The following is a 16,359-nucleotide window of genomic DNA, read 5'->3' as shown; positions in this document are numbered from 1 at the left end:
CTGATCAGTATAACAAACCCAGGGGAGGGCCACAAAGATGACTGGAGGGATCGAGCACCTCTCCATTGAAAGTAGGTTGGGAGAGTTGGGATTGTTCAGCCTGGAGAAGGCTCTGTAGAGAGCTCACATCAGCCTTCTAGTATCTAAAGGGAGCCTACAAAAGGCTGGAGAGGAAGGTTTTACAGGGGCCTGTAGTGATAGGAGAAGGGGAAATGGCCTTAAATTGAAACACTATAGGTTTAGATTTAGATGTCAGTAAGAAATTCTTTCCTTTGAGTGTTGTGAAGCACTGGAATGTGCTGCCCTGAGAAGTTGTGGGTACTCTCTCTTTAGAAGTGTTCAAGGGTAGTCTGGATGGGTCTTTGAGTGATCTGGTCCAGTGGAAGTTCCCCTGCCTATGGCAGGAGAATTGGATGATATTTAAGGTCCCTTTTGACTCAAACATTCTATGATTCTATGATGTACTGAAACAAGCTAGGAAAAAAACCCTGCAGGTTTCAAAGCAAAAATTATAATGTGAAAAGGAGGCTATTGTAAATAAGATATACGAAGTACTAAGAAAGTAAAGGGGAATGCAGAATTCCTTTCACACTAATGAAAGTGGACAAGGGGAGTGCTACAGATGTCATTTGTCTGGACTTCTGTAAAGCCTGTAAAAGCTCACAACATCCTTTTCTCTTAATTGGAGAGAGATGGAATTAAGGGGTAGGCTGTGAGATGGATAAGAAAGTGGTTGGATGGTTGCATCCAGAGGGTGGAGGTCAACAGCTCCTGATGGACATCAGTGGTAAATGATATCCCTCAGGGGTCTGTATTGGGACCAGCACTGTTTAATATCCTCATCAGTGATGTAGACAAAGGGATCTAATGCACCTCCAGCAAATATGCAGGTGACATTAAGCTGAGAGGTGGGGTTGACACACCTGGAGAATGGGGTTCCATCCAGAGGGACCTGGACAAGCATAAGAAGTGGAATCTTCAAATGTTTAACAAGACCAAGCACAAGGTGCTGCACCTGGGTTGGGGCAGCCCCAGCATGAACACAGGCTGGGGATGAACAGATCCAGAGCAGCCCTGCTGAGAGGGACTTGAGGGTGCTGTGAGAGGCTGGACATGACCCAGCCATGAGCACTCACAGCCCAGAGAGCCAAAGGTGTCCTGGCTGCATCCAGAGCCCCAAGGGCAGCAGGGGAGGGAGGGGATTCTGCCCCTCTGCTCTGGTGAGACCCCACCTGGAAGGAATTTTGCACCCAACTCTGGGGTCCCCAACACAGGAAGGACATGGAGTTGCTGTAGTGAGTCCAGAGAAGGGCCCCCAAGTTGATTAGAGGGCTGGAAAACCTCTGCTAGGAGGAAATGCTGAGAGAATTGGAGGTGTTCAGCCTGGAGAAGAGAAGGCTTCCAGGTGACCTGAAGGTGGCTTGCATACCTGAAGGAGGCCTACATGAAAGATGAAGAGGGACTTTCTACAAAGACATGTATTAGACATTAGCAAGAAATTATTTAATGTGAGAGAAAGACACAGTTTTCACATTTTTTGTGAGGGTGAGACATTGGAACAGGCTGCCTGGAGAAGCTGTGGATGCTTCATCTTTGGAAGTGTCCAAGGCCAGGCTGGATAAGGCCTTGAGCAACCTGGTCTAGTGGAAGGTGTCTCTGCACACAGCAGGGCAGGATGGAACTTGATGATCTTTAACATCCTGTCTAACCCAAGGCATTCTGTGATAAGCAGATTTGCCTTTTTTTTTTTTTTTTGACTGTTTCAGGCTGAACCCTCTGCCATTATATATTAGATACTGCTGTAAGTACATAATCCACCACTCCAGTTCACTCTGTCAAATAAAAAAGATCTGCTCCCCCCTTTTAAAATGCCATTCTACTAGTGCTATATCCCATGTCACACTGCCTTCCACTGTTGTCACACCAGCTGATGGCCTACCTGTTGCTGAGGCCATTATGCCCACCCTGGCATTTTCCAGTCTTTGTCTTAAGTTTTGGTTATGAAAAATACCAAAACTGCCAAGAGAGAAGAATCCCTGCCATTTTTAGGGTTTTCTGCTTAGCATTCATCAATGTAGTCCTAAAGGGGCTGTTCCTCTGCAAATTCATTGTTCCTCTGCTCTGCAAACAGTGGTCTTAGCATGATCCTTTCCATGGAGGATCCAAGGCTGCCGCAGGAATGGCAGATCCAGGAACTGATAGCACCAAAGGACATGCTGGTCTCAGCCTCCACGTGAGCAGGTAAGCCTTGGCCAGGGGCCACTTTCCCTACACTGCCTGCACCAGAGGCACTGGTGAGCACCCCCTGAGCTCACAGCAAATGTCCAAACACGCCATCCACACCACCCTCTGCCCTCAGCCATGGGCTTCATGGACGCCCAAAAAAGGGTTAAAGTCTCGTAGTGAAGAAGGCCTATGGTATTCTAGGCTGCATTGGGAAGGGCAGGCTGAGGGAGGTGATCCTGGCCCTCTACTCAGCCCTGGTGAGGCCACAGCAGGAGTGCAGTGCCCAGCTCTGGGCTCCTCAGGGCAGGAGAGACATGGAGCTCCTGGAGCAGGTCCAGTGGAGGGCAACAAAGACGAGTGAGGGATTGGAGAGCGATTTCTCTCTCTTGTGAGCAAAGGTTGAGGGAGCTGGTCCTGTTCAGCATTGAGAAGAGATGTCTGAGAGGGGACCTAATCAGTATCTATCAGAATCTTCAAGGGAGCATGTCAGAGGATGGAGTCAGGTTCTTCTCAGGTGTGCCAAGCAATAGGAAAAGGGACAACGGCCAGGAATTGATGTATAGGAAGCTCCACCGCAGTGTGGAAGGAGGAAGAACTCCTTTACTGTGCAGGTGACCACATTCCAGAACACATTGTCCAGAGCGGCTGTGGAGTCTCCATCACCGGAGACACTCAGGAACCGTCTGGACACAATCCTATGCCCTGCGCTCTAGGAAGACCCTGCTCGAGCAGGGGGTTGGACCCGATGAGCGCTGTGGTCGCTCCCAGCCGTTCCGAGCCCCTGGGAGCACCGCGCTCCCGGAGCCCCCTCACACCCCGGCTGCCGCCAGCCCGCCCCCGGCCCGCCCCAGCCGGTGCGGCCCCGAGCGGGGGGGCGGGGCCGGGGCCGGATGTTGTTGTTGTTGTTCCTGCCCCGCCCCTCGCCCCCTCCCCCCGCGGAGGGTGACGGGCGCTTCCCCGCCCGGAGCCGCCGCTTCAGCCGCTGACGCGGCCCCGCTGCCGCCCGGCCCGGCCCGGCCCGGCCCCGGGGCGTCCCCGCCGGACCCTCCTGTGTGCCTCCCTGGCCGGCTGCCGTCGCGTCGCCCCGGTTCCTGTGGCTCATCGGACGCCCCGGCCCGGCCATGGCGGACTTCGATGAGATCTACGAAGAGGAGGAGGACGAGGAACGAGCGCTGGAGGAGCAGCTCCTGAAGTACTCCCCCGACCCGGTGGTGGTGCGCGGCTCTGGCCATGTCACCGTGTAAGGGCCGCGCCGGGGCCTGCACGGCCGGGGCGGGCGGCGGAGGAGGCCCGGGCGGCGGGACGGGGGCGGCTGGAGCGCCGGGCTCGGGGGTACAACTTGGGGCAAGTCGGGGGGTGGGCGTGGGCAGCACCGGCAGGGCTGCTGCCCTTCCCCTGCGTCCGTGGGGCTGCGAGAGGGCTCTTGTCGGCCCCACTGGGCAGCCGGGAGCCGCCTGGAAACTCTCAGGCGGGTGCAAACCTCTAACTAGGGCTGAGGAAACAAGACTGGCTTGGGCTGTGACTGGCAGAGGAATGTGAAGTATTTGTCCAAAATGATGAGCTGTCAGGAAGTAAGGTGCCTCAGTTCCTCTGTGTAACAGGTATCTGCCAGCACATGACCGGCTGGACTATTGAACAAGGTTGTTTATGTTCCTGTTACCCACTCCCATTTAACTTGTGGCTGCTAATGTACCTCTGAGGACTTTAACAAAGAGAAGGCATCAGTTATTCCGATAGCTATGTGTAAAATGATGTTGTGATTACTGTGTGTTGTTTCGCTGTGTTTGACATGGAAGCAACTTTGTTTTGTGTGTGTTTGATATCTGCATCTAGCAGCAAGTGACCATGAGCTTGTGTAGTGCTTGTCAATAATGTAAGAGATGAGGGTATCATTCCTTCCATCAGTTCTGTCAGGCTCACTCCGTTGAAGTGTAGTAGTTGTCAGTTACAATGTATAATGTCAGAAGCTGAAATACAAACCTGGAGACAAGGCACAGTAGAACAAACTTTTGTACAAACTTGGTTTCTTTTGTGTTCAGTGTTCAGCAGAACTAGGTTTGTAGCGCAGACATGAAAGCTGAACATACAGTGATTGGCTTCTCTGAGTCTCATAAACTCTATTGATTTTCAGATACTGACTTGACAATTTTTTTGGCACTTGGGTGTATTGTTGCTTTATTATTAGGTTGACACAGGTGCTAATAGCTGGGCAGTGCAGTTAGTTGTCTAGTTAAAAATGGGAAGTTATGGATAGACAGAGATTTGGAAAGTTAGAAGGACATAGATGGGGCTGGAGGCCCAGGAGGCCCTGTGAAAGAGTAGAAGCATGTAGTCAGTGTGTTCAACTTATGGCTGTTTGTTGTGAACAGAAGCTGTACCAGTGATTCACTGAAAATAAGCCAGTAGCCTAGTCTGTTTCTGAAAAACAGAGCAAAGCCACAATGAAATAGTTTTCATATTAGCAAATGAAAAGTACAAATAACCGAAACAGAGGCAAACATTGGTTTCTTCTCCAATACTTGAAGGTAAGCTGTGCAAGACAAGATGCAGGCCAGTTAGTGGAAGCTTGTGAAGCATTGGCTGTGACTAGTAAGGGCCTTGTGGTTGAAGGATGGCTAACTTGATAATTGTTCATTAATAGTTACTAGCTCATTATTACTTTAAGATCTTCCTTGAAGTACTTGTTCTTTAGGTTTTGAATGAGCAATGAAATACCAGTGTGTGCCTCCAAAATTAGGCAATTGATCTTCATCTACTTTCTTCACTGTGCCAAGTGTTAACAGTAAACTACATAGCATCAGCCACTTTTACCTTTGTACAGTCTATAATTTTTTTGGTCATTGATCCAGAAGCTTATTATTAAAAGTTAGATCCCTTTTAGAACATTCATTTGGTGAGTATAAGGAATAGGTCTAGTCCTGTGTACATGATGAATTAGTCTTGCCAGCATAAAAGCATGTGTGCTTTGAAGGCATGTGCATTTTGAAGGTCTGACAGAAATGATCAGCAGTTAAGCAAATACTGGGTTGATCTTTCCCTGGCTCTGCAGTTTGAAGAGTTGCTGACTGCTTCTGCTGTGTGTATTTAAACAGAAGCTCTCTTTTCATAGTCTGTTGTCATATCCATTCTGATCTTACATAAAGTTGAGTTTGAAATATGTCAATTCCATGAGTACATATTAACATCAGAAAGACATTTACCATTACTTGATTTCATCCAACAGAGAATGGAAGTGTGTGAGTCTTTTCTAAGCTGAGCAATTAAAATCAGTTAAAGGAAAGCAGTTAAATATTATCCAAATAAAGCATATGAAGTCTTTGCCTTTTGAGGATGTGGAGCTTTTGGTTAGCACTAAGTTTTCTCCTTAAACTCACTGTTTGAAGCAGGCGGCTGGCAATGCTAATATTTTTTTTAACATTGTTTTTTAAATATTCAGTTAAACTGTTTTCACACCAGCAGAGTTTTGATAGCTTGGTAGACAGGAGTAACATCACCCGGCTGCTGAAAATTTAGGTTCTCTCTTGTAATGGCAAAAATTTGAAAACACTGTGAAAATAGAGATCCTTACTTAAAACTGAACTGAAAGTCCAAGGTGTTTCATATTTGTTTCTGAAATCTGTATTATGGTAGGAGTGGAGGTACATGCTGTGTTTGACATCCTGAAGAGACTATTTATGGTAGGTGCCTGATAGTGTTTTCCAGTCTGTTTCCCGGTGACTGTTTTCCTGTTCCTCGACCAGTTGAGACATGTCTCATATATATAGCAGACTGTATTAACTAGTAATACTGGATTTGTTCTTTCAGTGCTGGAATGGTGGTGAGCCATTGGGATGTGCTGATGAATGCCTTTCTGTGCTGTTGTTACAGCACTTATATCTTAATGCAAGATAACTTTTTGTGGGGGGACAAAGAACTTATAAAAAATGTATTTATCCAAGTAAGTTCTTTATTATTAAACTGAAGTCTGCTAATGTATTTTTCAACCTGACTCTGTATCAAGGACATGTGAGTGAAAACACGGCTATGTGAGACTGAAAACAGGGCTATGTGAGAATCATGAAGCATGTTAAGATTTGTGAAATGTATATTTATTTGTTAAGGGTTGGGAACATGTGGACCTAAAGAGTAGAGTTAAGGCAGTGAAAAAATGGTTTAGTATTTCCATAAGAGAGGACAAGGAGGAAGAGGATAGCGTGTGTCAAATTTTTTTGTTAGGGTGATCTGAGCTGCATGCTGGAAAAGGTTCCAAATTGTCTGTGTCCTAAACTGTAAACCTCTGTACTTTAAAGTTTCCACCTCTCACCATTTCTTTCTCCACTGTATACAAGGGCAGGAATTTATCTGTACCTTTGAAGTGGAATCAGGTTCCAGAAATGCTTGTTCAGGTCCAGGAAGGGTAAAGAAAGTGAGGTGAGCATGGATCTGTTGAAGACATGATGTAAAGTGGGAAGGCACAGAGCAAGCAGAGAAGGGTGTGTGTCACTGGAGATGCAGTATTGTACTAAAGAAAGCTAATAGGACAGCTGTCTGAGGAAATGCATCTCCAAAACATTGATTTCCAATATTTTATTGTAAGGCTTACTTTTGCTATTTTTCTGGTCATAGCAGTTATATTTACATTGAACATGTAGGGGTGTTCTGTGGAGTTTCTAATACTTTAATTTCCAAATTTCAGCTTGCAGTCAGGAGTGAAAATTCTGAGATCACATAACTACTTACAATGTATGGTACGCTTTTTTACTACCTGCATATGGTGACAAGACTCTGATGTGTCAAGCTCAAAATTATGCTGGTAACTGTTTGAGTTAGTTTCAGCTTTGCTACCCTGCCATGTATTAAACATTACCGCAAGCCTTGAGTACAGGCTCTCAGTCTCTTTGCTTGTGACTTCAGCCAAGTGTAACTGCATTGGTTTGACGTTTCTGTGCCTCACTCTGCCTCAGTGTTTGTAATTTCAGGTAGCTGTAGAGCTTTTCCAGTGGGAGCTGCTTTTGTCAGGCATGACTTTTGTGAGCTTTATGAATATTTGTGTTTGATGGAGCTGTCAACATTTGAATACTTCACAAATACTGATTTAATAAGCTAATTATATAGTAAAGTGGCATTCATTACCTTTTAGTTTTGAGACTTGGGATGGCACCTCTGTATCTTGAGCTTGAAGTCATTCTCCAGGCTTGGGTGCTTGTAAAATGTGTGTGAATGCTAGGGTTTTTTCAGACTTTGGTTTCCACTTCAACTTACTAGCAATTTTAAGTAGGGCATGACACTTAATTGATAGGGCATGACTCTGACATTTATGTAACTTTTGCCTCAGTGCTTACTTTCACTCAGCAGTTTGCAGAAAGGTGGATGGTCCTCCTGTCATGGAGTATTCAGCAAGATTTTCAATGGTAGCAATGTTTCCAGTAATTTAAGTTGCCTTTGTTCTGTGTTGAAGTAGTAAACTTGCCATATGTGTTTCTCTGTAACAATTCTCATTTGTTCTTTCACGAATTTTGAGAGACTTACAGGCTTGCAGAGCTACTGTTCTAGTTAGAATTACTGAAATATGGTAGATTACTTCTGTGTAAATAAGGTTTCCTGTGAGATCTTATTGCAGCCTTTCAGTATGCAAAAGAGGCTTATAAGAAGGGTGGAGAAAGACTTTTTGCTTGGGCCTGTGGTGACAGGACTATGGGGAATAGTTTTAAATAGAAAGAGCATAGGTTTAGTTGGATATAAAGATGAAGGTGATGAGACACTGGAACAGGTTGCCCAGAGAAGGTGTGGATGCACCACCATTGGAAGTATTCAATGGAACACTTGGTTCATTGGAAGCGTTGATTGGATGCAGCTTTGAGCAGCCTGATCTAGTGACAGGGAGATTAGGCTAGATGATTTTTTATTCCTTCCAACATAAATAATTTTATATTTCTATGATTCTACTGCGTGTAATTGCTGATAGGAAAATTACCTGCTTACTTTGCCTTAAGACCTTATGAAAAAGTCACCTAAATCCTCCAGCTACATAGCCCAGTGTGCTGCTGCAAACTTTGGCAGCAGGTATTGCTGTGTATGGATTACATGTGAGTCTGGCTGTTCCTGGTGTCCAGTCTGGTACTCTCTGGCATTGGCAGCTATGTTAGTGATGTATGCTTCAGCATTGTCTTTGCTTTAGTGTGTCTGTCAGGGAACCTGTGTAATCTTGCTTCAAATCTTTTGGCACTGTTTGCATCAGTAATGTCACGTGGAAACAAACCCAGAACTTGGCTACCTGCACTTTATTTTTAGCTGCACTTTCTTTTAACTGTTTTAAACCAATTTCTGGCTAATTTCAGTCAAAGCGCTCTGTTGTGGGATTTGTGGATGGACACTCCCCTTAACCATTGCCTTCCTGAAACTTTGCACTTTAATCATGTGTCCCTCTCAGCCTTCTCTTTTCCAGCTTAATGTCAGCCTTAGTCTATTGAGGCAGCTGTTTTATTCCCTTTATTATATTAGCCTTCCTTCTCTCTGTCTTTTTCTAACTCCAAATCCTTCATGAAATGTGGATACCAGAGCTGCACCCAGTACTGAGTATGTGGGTTTCATGGAGAGTCAAAATTGTTAATCTCTTTCCCAGTGGTGCCCAGTATTTTATTGCTATTTCTGGTGACTGGTGCTTGCATTGAGGTGATGTTTAAGAGAATGATGAGTGGTGATGAAAGATCTGTCCTGTGAGCTGTACCTGTCAAACTTTAGTGGAGTGTCACATAAGCATAGTTTAGGAATCTCAAAATTCACCACCTTTTATATATCTATAGAGAAACTCATCTGCCCCTTTTTGTCCACTGGCTTTTTTGAGGTTTCCACAATAGCTTACCACATAACTGCCTATTTGATTACTTGGACAAAGTTCTCCATTGGCATGCAGATCATTCAGTTCAGTAAGAAAAAGAAAAACAACTCTAAAACTCTGGGTAGTACCTAGCTGCTCGATAGCATATTGTGAAAGCAAATTATGTGTTTAAAGTCTTCAGCTGTCAAGGCTCAGGTAAGCTTTTCTGCATACAATGCAGCAATGTGTGATGGGTGTTGCTGCCAGTATTTCAAGTCTAGAGTAGTTTAGTTTCTGATTTTTGTTTGTAGTATCGATAGACTGCTCTGTTTATATTCAGAATTTTTTTAATTACAACTTAAATTTTACACTGACTGCTGTATACCAAATTAGTAGCCAGTCGCATTAAAGATTTTATAGTCTGTATAGTCTCTACTTGAAGTTTTTGTCCAGCCCAGATGCCAGAAAATAATTAGGTTTTCTTTGAGGTTCATGTATTTGTGAACCCAACCAAACAACTGTAAGGTAGAAAACGTTTTTAATAGATAAGCTGACACTCTTCTGACCTTTAAGTCTAGTAAAACCCAGTAGATTTAGTAACTCCAGCTCATTTCAAACTGCTTTACAACTTCACATTTATAATTAGTTATTGTTTAAGCCTTGTTTTGTTACTTAGCATTTTGTGTTTTGAAACTTATTATGTATTTCTTTTCTGAAAATTAAGCTGGTGTTTATTCTGTTTTTATGCTTAGAACAGTTATTTAGCACTGGATGAGCTTTTCTTCAAGATGCATCTGTACTGGTGCAGGAGAGAGGTAGTTCCAACTGTGGCCCTTAATTGCTTCCCTTTCCCCTTAAGTACTTCACTTAGCTCACTTGCCACTCTTGCTTATAGGTTTTGCTGACTTTGGGGAAGAGTCAGTAATATCAAGAGAACTAGAAGAAGATACTATGGGCAAGATGGCTTTTAATCTGTGTACAATGGTATATTTTTCTTTGTTAGTATAATTTTAAGAATTACTCTTAATAACAACTAGTGTTTTCCTGAAATGCTGTTACTGATACGGACCCTGAGAGTATTATGAGGTGCTTGTAATTTGTGGCATGGATTAGGGTTATTTATAATTTTGCTACAATCGAAATTTTGTTTTTGCAGGTTTGGACTAAGTAACAAATTTGAAGCAGAATTTCCTTCATCTTTAACTGGAAAGGTGAGTACCTTTGAATAGAGGTTTGGAATTGGAGTTCAGGTTTTATTACACAAACAAGTGTTCCCAGTATAGAGTACTGTAAAAGTAACAAAGTACAATGCTGTAGTACTAGTTTGTTTCTTCTTTTTCATTTCCCTTGTAGGTTGCACCTGAAGAATTCAAAGCCAGCATCAGTAGAGTTAACAGTTGTCTTAAGAAGAATCTTCCAGTTAATGTGCGATGGCTTCTATGTGGATGCCTTTGCTGCTGCTGCACTTTAGGTTGTAGTATGTGGCCAGTTATCTGCCTCAGTAAAAGAGTAAGTTGAATTATTAATATAATTTTGATAGTTAGAATTGTACTGGTTTAGTTCTCATTTTGGTTTTTTAGGGTTTTTTCCTCCTTCACCATTAAAAACTGTTACTAGAACTTACTTAAATCACTTTTATTTTGTACATTTTGGTATCAATTGTCAGCTGTACTGGTTAAAGTTACAGGATATACCAGTCAGGACTTTGAGCTTGTAACTCAATGAGAGGTTGTATAGCTGAATGCCTCCTAGAGCCATTTATAAAGCTGCTATTGTTATTGAACCAACTTTCAATATACTCTTTAATAGCTGAATCTTCTCTGTGATACCTTGAGATGATGAGAATTTGCCAGTGAATGAGTGGCAGTTTGTTTTTGAGGAGCTTCTGATTACACTGTGACCCTAAAGAACCACATGTTTTTTTTGTTAAAAGAGCAGTTTTTAAAAAGAATAGTTGATTTTTCTTTTTAAATTTTCTTCCCAGTTTAGATGAGTAAGATACCTTTTTTTTTCTTTTTACATGAAGAACTTGAAAATAGCCTTTTGTCTATGTACTCTTGGCACTTAGAGCATTGTTCACCAGAGAAGCTCATTACACATGCCTGGTTTTCACTTCCTTTTCTCAGTGCAGTTAATTAGACTATCCTGCCACCTTTTCTGTGTGTGTAAAAATTGTCTTTGGCTAGTTCTATTTCACTAATGTGCAAGAAGTCTCTGTGCCTCCCCATCATCTCCTCACTATTTAGTACTGTTCATCTTTCAATTTCATGTCATGCCTTGTATATGTTCTCTCTTGTGTTATCCCTCTTAATGCTACGACTTGGGTACAATTTGGTATATGAACATTGTCATTATTTTCTTTATCAAAATCATCACTTTTTTAGACTTAATAAGTAAAGACATTCTAAAAAAAGATTTATGGGGTGAACATTGATTATAGCAAAACCGGTATGCCTTTTTGTATCATCTGACTATCTGTGTTAAGACCTTAATGCTTAGTCTCTTTTAGAGATTACTTAAGGCTAATTTTAATTGTATACAAAATAAAGTAGAAAAGCCTCCTGGTAATGTTGGAGTCTGTGGAGAAATGAACCAAAACAAAAATGTTGGTGTCAGTGTGAATTATATCAAACCCTAAGTTTTTTATCTTCAAGCTGTTGCAAACTGGTAAGTATCCTGTAGCATGATCATACATTCTTAGCCCAAAAATCTGCTAGAAGAAATTAGAATCTGGTGATTGCTTCAACAGATAAGCAGGTGACTTCACTAGCTTGTAGAGAAGTCCTTTACCAGTCAAGGCCTAGCACTGTAGGTAGCAAACACAAGAGAAGTATCCATTACTACTGTCCATGTTTAACTTCTAAATGTGAATGCTTCTGCTGTTATCAAGTTTGACCCAGTTTTCTCACATACTGTGTTGTAGCAGGAAATGATAACAGGATGTAACTTGGTAGGGGCTGATGTCACAAGCTCTCATCTTCTAGACTGGGTCCTATAATCAACTTTTTATACAGTGTCAAACAGTGTCAGAAAAAAATACAAGGGCTTCTAGCATCTGGAGTCAGAAAACAGTTTGAAGCTGAGGAGAGAGGTTCTGTGTGGGAACCTGGTCAAGCAGCAGTTAGAGAAGATGTGTGGGGTAAGGTAAAAAGGTAAGCTCCTTCCAAAAGGATAAATCTGGAAAAAAAAAAGCCCCAACCACAGATACTTTGTTCAGAGGATGCTGAAAAGAAGATAATGGTGTCATTGTTGCTGTAATATAGAATGCATAATGAGAGAAGAGTCCTGGAAATAATATGAACAGCAGGAGCATGGACACAGATTTGTGACTGAACTTGTCTAAGTCATCCTAGAGTGTGGCCCAGACTATCAGTAAAGGTTGCATTTTTCCTGTTAGAGTTGGCACCAGAAGACATTTATGGACCTTTGGATCTTTTTCAGCACTTGGATGTCCAGCATTAGTGCAACTAGGGCTCAGCTGCCTAAACAAAGTATCTTGTGCCACTGTAGATGGCACAATGGCACTAGACACTGATAACAGTTTGATTATTCTTCCAGAGTAAAAGTAATTTAAATCAATGGATCAGCATCCCTTGTCCATGTCAGCAGCTTGCCAAATGAATGTGTCTTTACAGGGTTGTTTCTCAGATAGAGAACTCACAACTTGGTGCCTGTTGGACATCTGAAGAGTGTATATAGAGAATTAATTAACTTGTGTTCTAAAATGGAAAGGAGAGAGTCTGCTTTCCCAAGCTCCTAACTCTTCATCCTGGAAATGGCTGAGAAGGAACATTTTTCTGTGCTGGAGGAGTTAAGGGGGAAAACTGTGGAATATTTTTCAAGGACATGTTTGGAAATTCTAGCGTAGGAAACAAGCAGAAGAGTTTTTAATGATTCTAGTCAGGGCTACTACTTTTACTTACAGAAAAATGGTGAAAAGTTGCTGCCACTTGGGTTGCTTGTACAGATATGGGTGGATTTAACTTTGTCTTGGTTGATCTATAGCGGGAAAATATGAAGTAATACAAATCCCTCTTAACTGGAATTACAGGGTTTGAACCCTGTAATAATAATAATAATTCAATCAGTATCGAATTGTATCCACAAGCTTCTGCATAAAGGAAAAATCTTAGGACTTTCTGTCAGTTTATGTCAAAGTACTGTGACAAGAGCAGGAAACTAACATTGCATACTTTCCTAAAGTGTAGAAATAAGAGAAACTGCATTGTGAATTACCTGGAGCTGCTCAGCAAAAACAGCAGTTGTAAAAAATACCTGGTTCATCTAGGTTCCAGTCTGTTATTTGCTCAGTAGATTCCAGTAGAACTGTGACAAGAAGCAACTTCATATTCTCCCACTATCACCTTGGTTTGCTGCTAGTGCTGCAGATTTGCCAATACATAAGACTAATGTATTTGGTGTGAACTGCTCACATTTGAGCTCTCAAACTGCTTGTGTCAGACTTTACCTGTGTCTTGGAAGAGGGTTGTGTTGATCAAATTACCTTTCATGCTTTGACTTCTTTAGCTATCCCTTCCCTGGCTGGACTCAGCCACAAGTCACAACAACCAGGATTCTTGAGGAAACAGGGGTCTATAAAGATGTGTGCTTATTTCTTCCCTTTAATTTATAGATACAATGAATTATTTAGCACTTGTACTCATACTGTAAAACAAGTGTAACAAATGATCAATAAATAAAAGGCTGCTTTTTTTGCATTACTTGCACTTGTCTGAGAAATGTTACCCTGAGGGCTTTGCTAGCTCAGCCCTGTTCTAAGTGATTCCCAGAGAAAGGACAGTTACTTGGAGCTGACTTCTGTTGTATCCTTTGCTGCAATGATCACAATAGACTCCCAAGACTTTACAATTAGAGAGTTTGATTTCTGAAAGCATGATGGGAGTGTTCCCAACCTGAAATTTCTGCAGATTGTGTTTTAATTTCATAACAAAAATGTACAAGTCTTCATATTTGCCCTTTTCTGCTGAAACAGAAGACTAAATAATTTGTTTTGTTGAATTACAAATATAGGAAGCTAACAAGTGGGAGAGTTTCTCAAGGATTTTATTAAATGAAACAACAGTTTTAATATAGAAGTTTTTCACAGAATGACCAATTGAAATACCTGTTTGAATCAGTCTGAACCAATCTACCCTGGTCTTGAATTGCTGGTATAGTTTGTGGCTCTTTTTCAGATAAAGGTTTTTTTTTGTAATGGTTTATGTAGACAAAATGTCAATTTCAGCTTCAGAGTTAGAATAATTTTTTTAGTAGTTCTTTTCATTCTGTATTTTTACTGTCTTTCATTGACTTTTTAAGTTTTAATGTGAGAAAGTTATCACAAATGTAAGTACAAATTGTGAAATTATTGAAAGTTTGTGTATATTAGGAATACATGCTTCATTTCATGTAGTGAAATATAAGGTAATGGTTTGTTTCCTTAAATCAACAGATGCTTCAAACTAGGAATTAATTAAGCAACAAATGTTTGTAAGTTTAATTGTTAATTATGTAATTTTAATTTGTTTCTATGCAGTGAAAGCTTTCCCTTCACTGAATTTTTCGTTTCAGTGCTGGTTTTGGAGTCCTTGCATAGTCTTGTTTCCTTTCTCCATTTGCACTGAGATATTTGGAAGAAGCCTTCTACTCTTCAGCAGTAAAATAAGTGTTTTGTTTGATTCAGTATCTTATTGCTTCTCTCCTTTTATGTGGTCTTAATTCGATTTTAATGAATAAAAGCTGCAAGAAAGTTACAGGAAGTACAGTCCCTCATTTGCAGATATGGATCATAAATGATCTTAAGAAGTTTTACTCATAGAATTCACCATCTTTTCTGGGACAAATTCCAGGTTGTACAAATGAACATTTAGTCTTTAAGTTGTTGTTATTTGAATAAAAAGAATGGCATAGTGAATTATAATTCAAAAAGCACTGCAGGCTGAGGTGCCCATTTGAAGCCACTTTTTCAAATGAATTGGCACTCATTTTCAGCATTAACTAAATGCTGTAGTTCCTGATGGGTAAATAGGATATATAATTTCAACAGAAACAGTAACAATGAAAACTATGATAGCATTGCAGTACTGCTAGATTTTTTAAAAGCTAGTATTGTACAAGTAAATTGCATGTTTCAAATGATTCATGGGCAATCTTTTAAAATTAATAGAATTAGATATTTAACAGTGTGATCTGTACTAATATTTTCAAGAGTGATTTGTTTGTTTGTGAATTCACACAAAGCTGATGAATGCTGCTTAAGCCTCATCATTAGTTGTCACTTTCATAGCAGTTCACATCTTCAAATTGCTGTATAAACATAGCTAATTACAACTTCCAAAGTATAAATTAAATATGTGGTGGAGGAGCTGGAATGAATTTCCCTAAATTTTATAGTCTTGTTTGTCAGTGGATGACACTAATGTTAAAATACATTAGATCAGTTTATTGAATTTATAAATACATTTCATTTATTATCAAAACTGAAGAAAATATATGTTTTTCTCCGATGCCCATCTGCAAGGGACTTTGCACTGGAGGTACTCTTAATGGTACCTTAATGCTTTTCTGAGGAGTTCCACAAGGCAATTACTTAAAACAAAAGGTGCCTTGTTTTTGAGGTGTTTAGACAGTTTATATTATAGTTCAGTTTGGAAGAATCTTTAAAATTTTAATGTATTTATTATGGTTATCCTAACCAGAGCATGTAGAATTTCTGTGTTGGCTCTAGTCAACTTAGTAAAACTTTTTTTTAAAGTGGAACTTGTATATATCAAATATGCATTCTTGACTGTTGTTTTCAAATGTATTTGGAGGAGTTCTTTTAAAAGTGTTAACTATGAAAGGAAACTTAAAAAATCAGAAGATTCAGGCCTGGTGTGTTTTGCTTTAGCTGTTATTAACTATGATTTTGGTCAGAAGAGTCACTAAGTCATCTATATGCTCAAGCAGCTCAGCTTGTAGAGCAAATAAATGTAAAATCATGATGTGTATACCTGTGTGGTTATTTTTTTTTTTCTGTATCTGAAATCAGATTTCATTTCCTTCACAGCAACCTACAAAAACTTACCAGGTTTTCATGTGCTTTCCTGGTGCACAGTGGGGTGTGGGAGCAGCTAGTTTTATCATGTGTTTTAATTTGCAGACTTGCCTGGTGGAGGACAGGGCAATAAGATTGGCATGAAGCATACTTACAGATAAAAGGAGATCACAGAATACTAATTTGGTGCTTTATAGATCAAATACAAACCTTTTTGTAGTTCAAAAATATGTATTCTGAAGTTAAATTTGTGATTTTGTTTTTTCTTGATTTTATATAAATCCTAAATATTGTGTATCTC

The 16,359-nt window shown here is 40.8% G+C and overlaps 1 protein-coding gene across 3 annotated transcripts in view; it reads left to right on the top strand.

The window, feature by feature from the left end:
- The first annotated feature begins 3,172 nt into the window (after positions 1-3,172).
- Positions 3,173-16,359, top strand: part of CHIC2 (cysteine rich hydrophobic domain 2) — a 30,963-nt gene continuing 17,776 nt past the window's right edge. For all 3 annotated transcript variants that reach the window (XM_059469978.1, XM_059469977.1, XM_059469975.1), the window contains exons 1-3: positions 3,173-3,466; positions 10,179-10,233; positions 10,376-10,531. In XM_059469978.1, coding sequence (XP_059325961.1) covers positions 3,348-3,466; positions 10,179-10,233; positions 10,376-10,531 — 330 coding nt within the window. In that variant the 5' untranslated portion in view covers positions 3,173-3,347. The remainder of the gene's footprint in view (positions 3,467-10,178; positions 10,234-10,375; positions 10,532-16,359) is intronic.

This window comes from Ammospiza nelsoni, chromosome 4 (genome assembly GCF_027579445.1).
Source record: "Ammospiza nelsoni isolate bAmmNel1 chromosome 4, bAmmNel1.pri, whole genome shotgun sequence".
Lineage (NCBI taxonomy): Eukaryota > Metazoa > Chordata > Aves > Passeriformes > Passerellidae > Ammospiza > Ammospiza nelsoni.
Note: the sequence above shows the minus strand (reverse complement) of the source record. Positions and strands in the feature narration are given on the sequence as shown.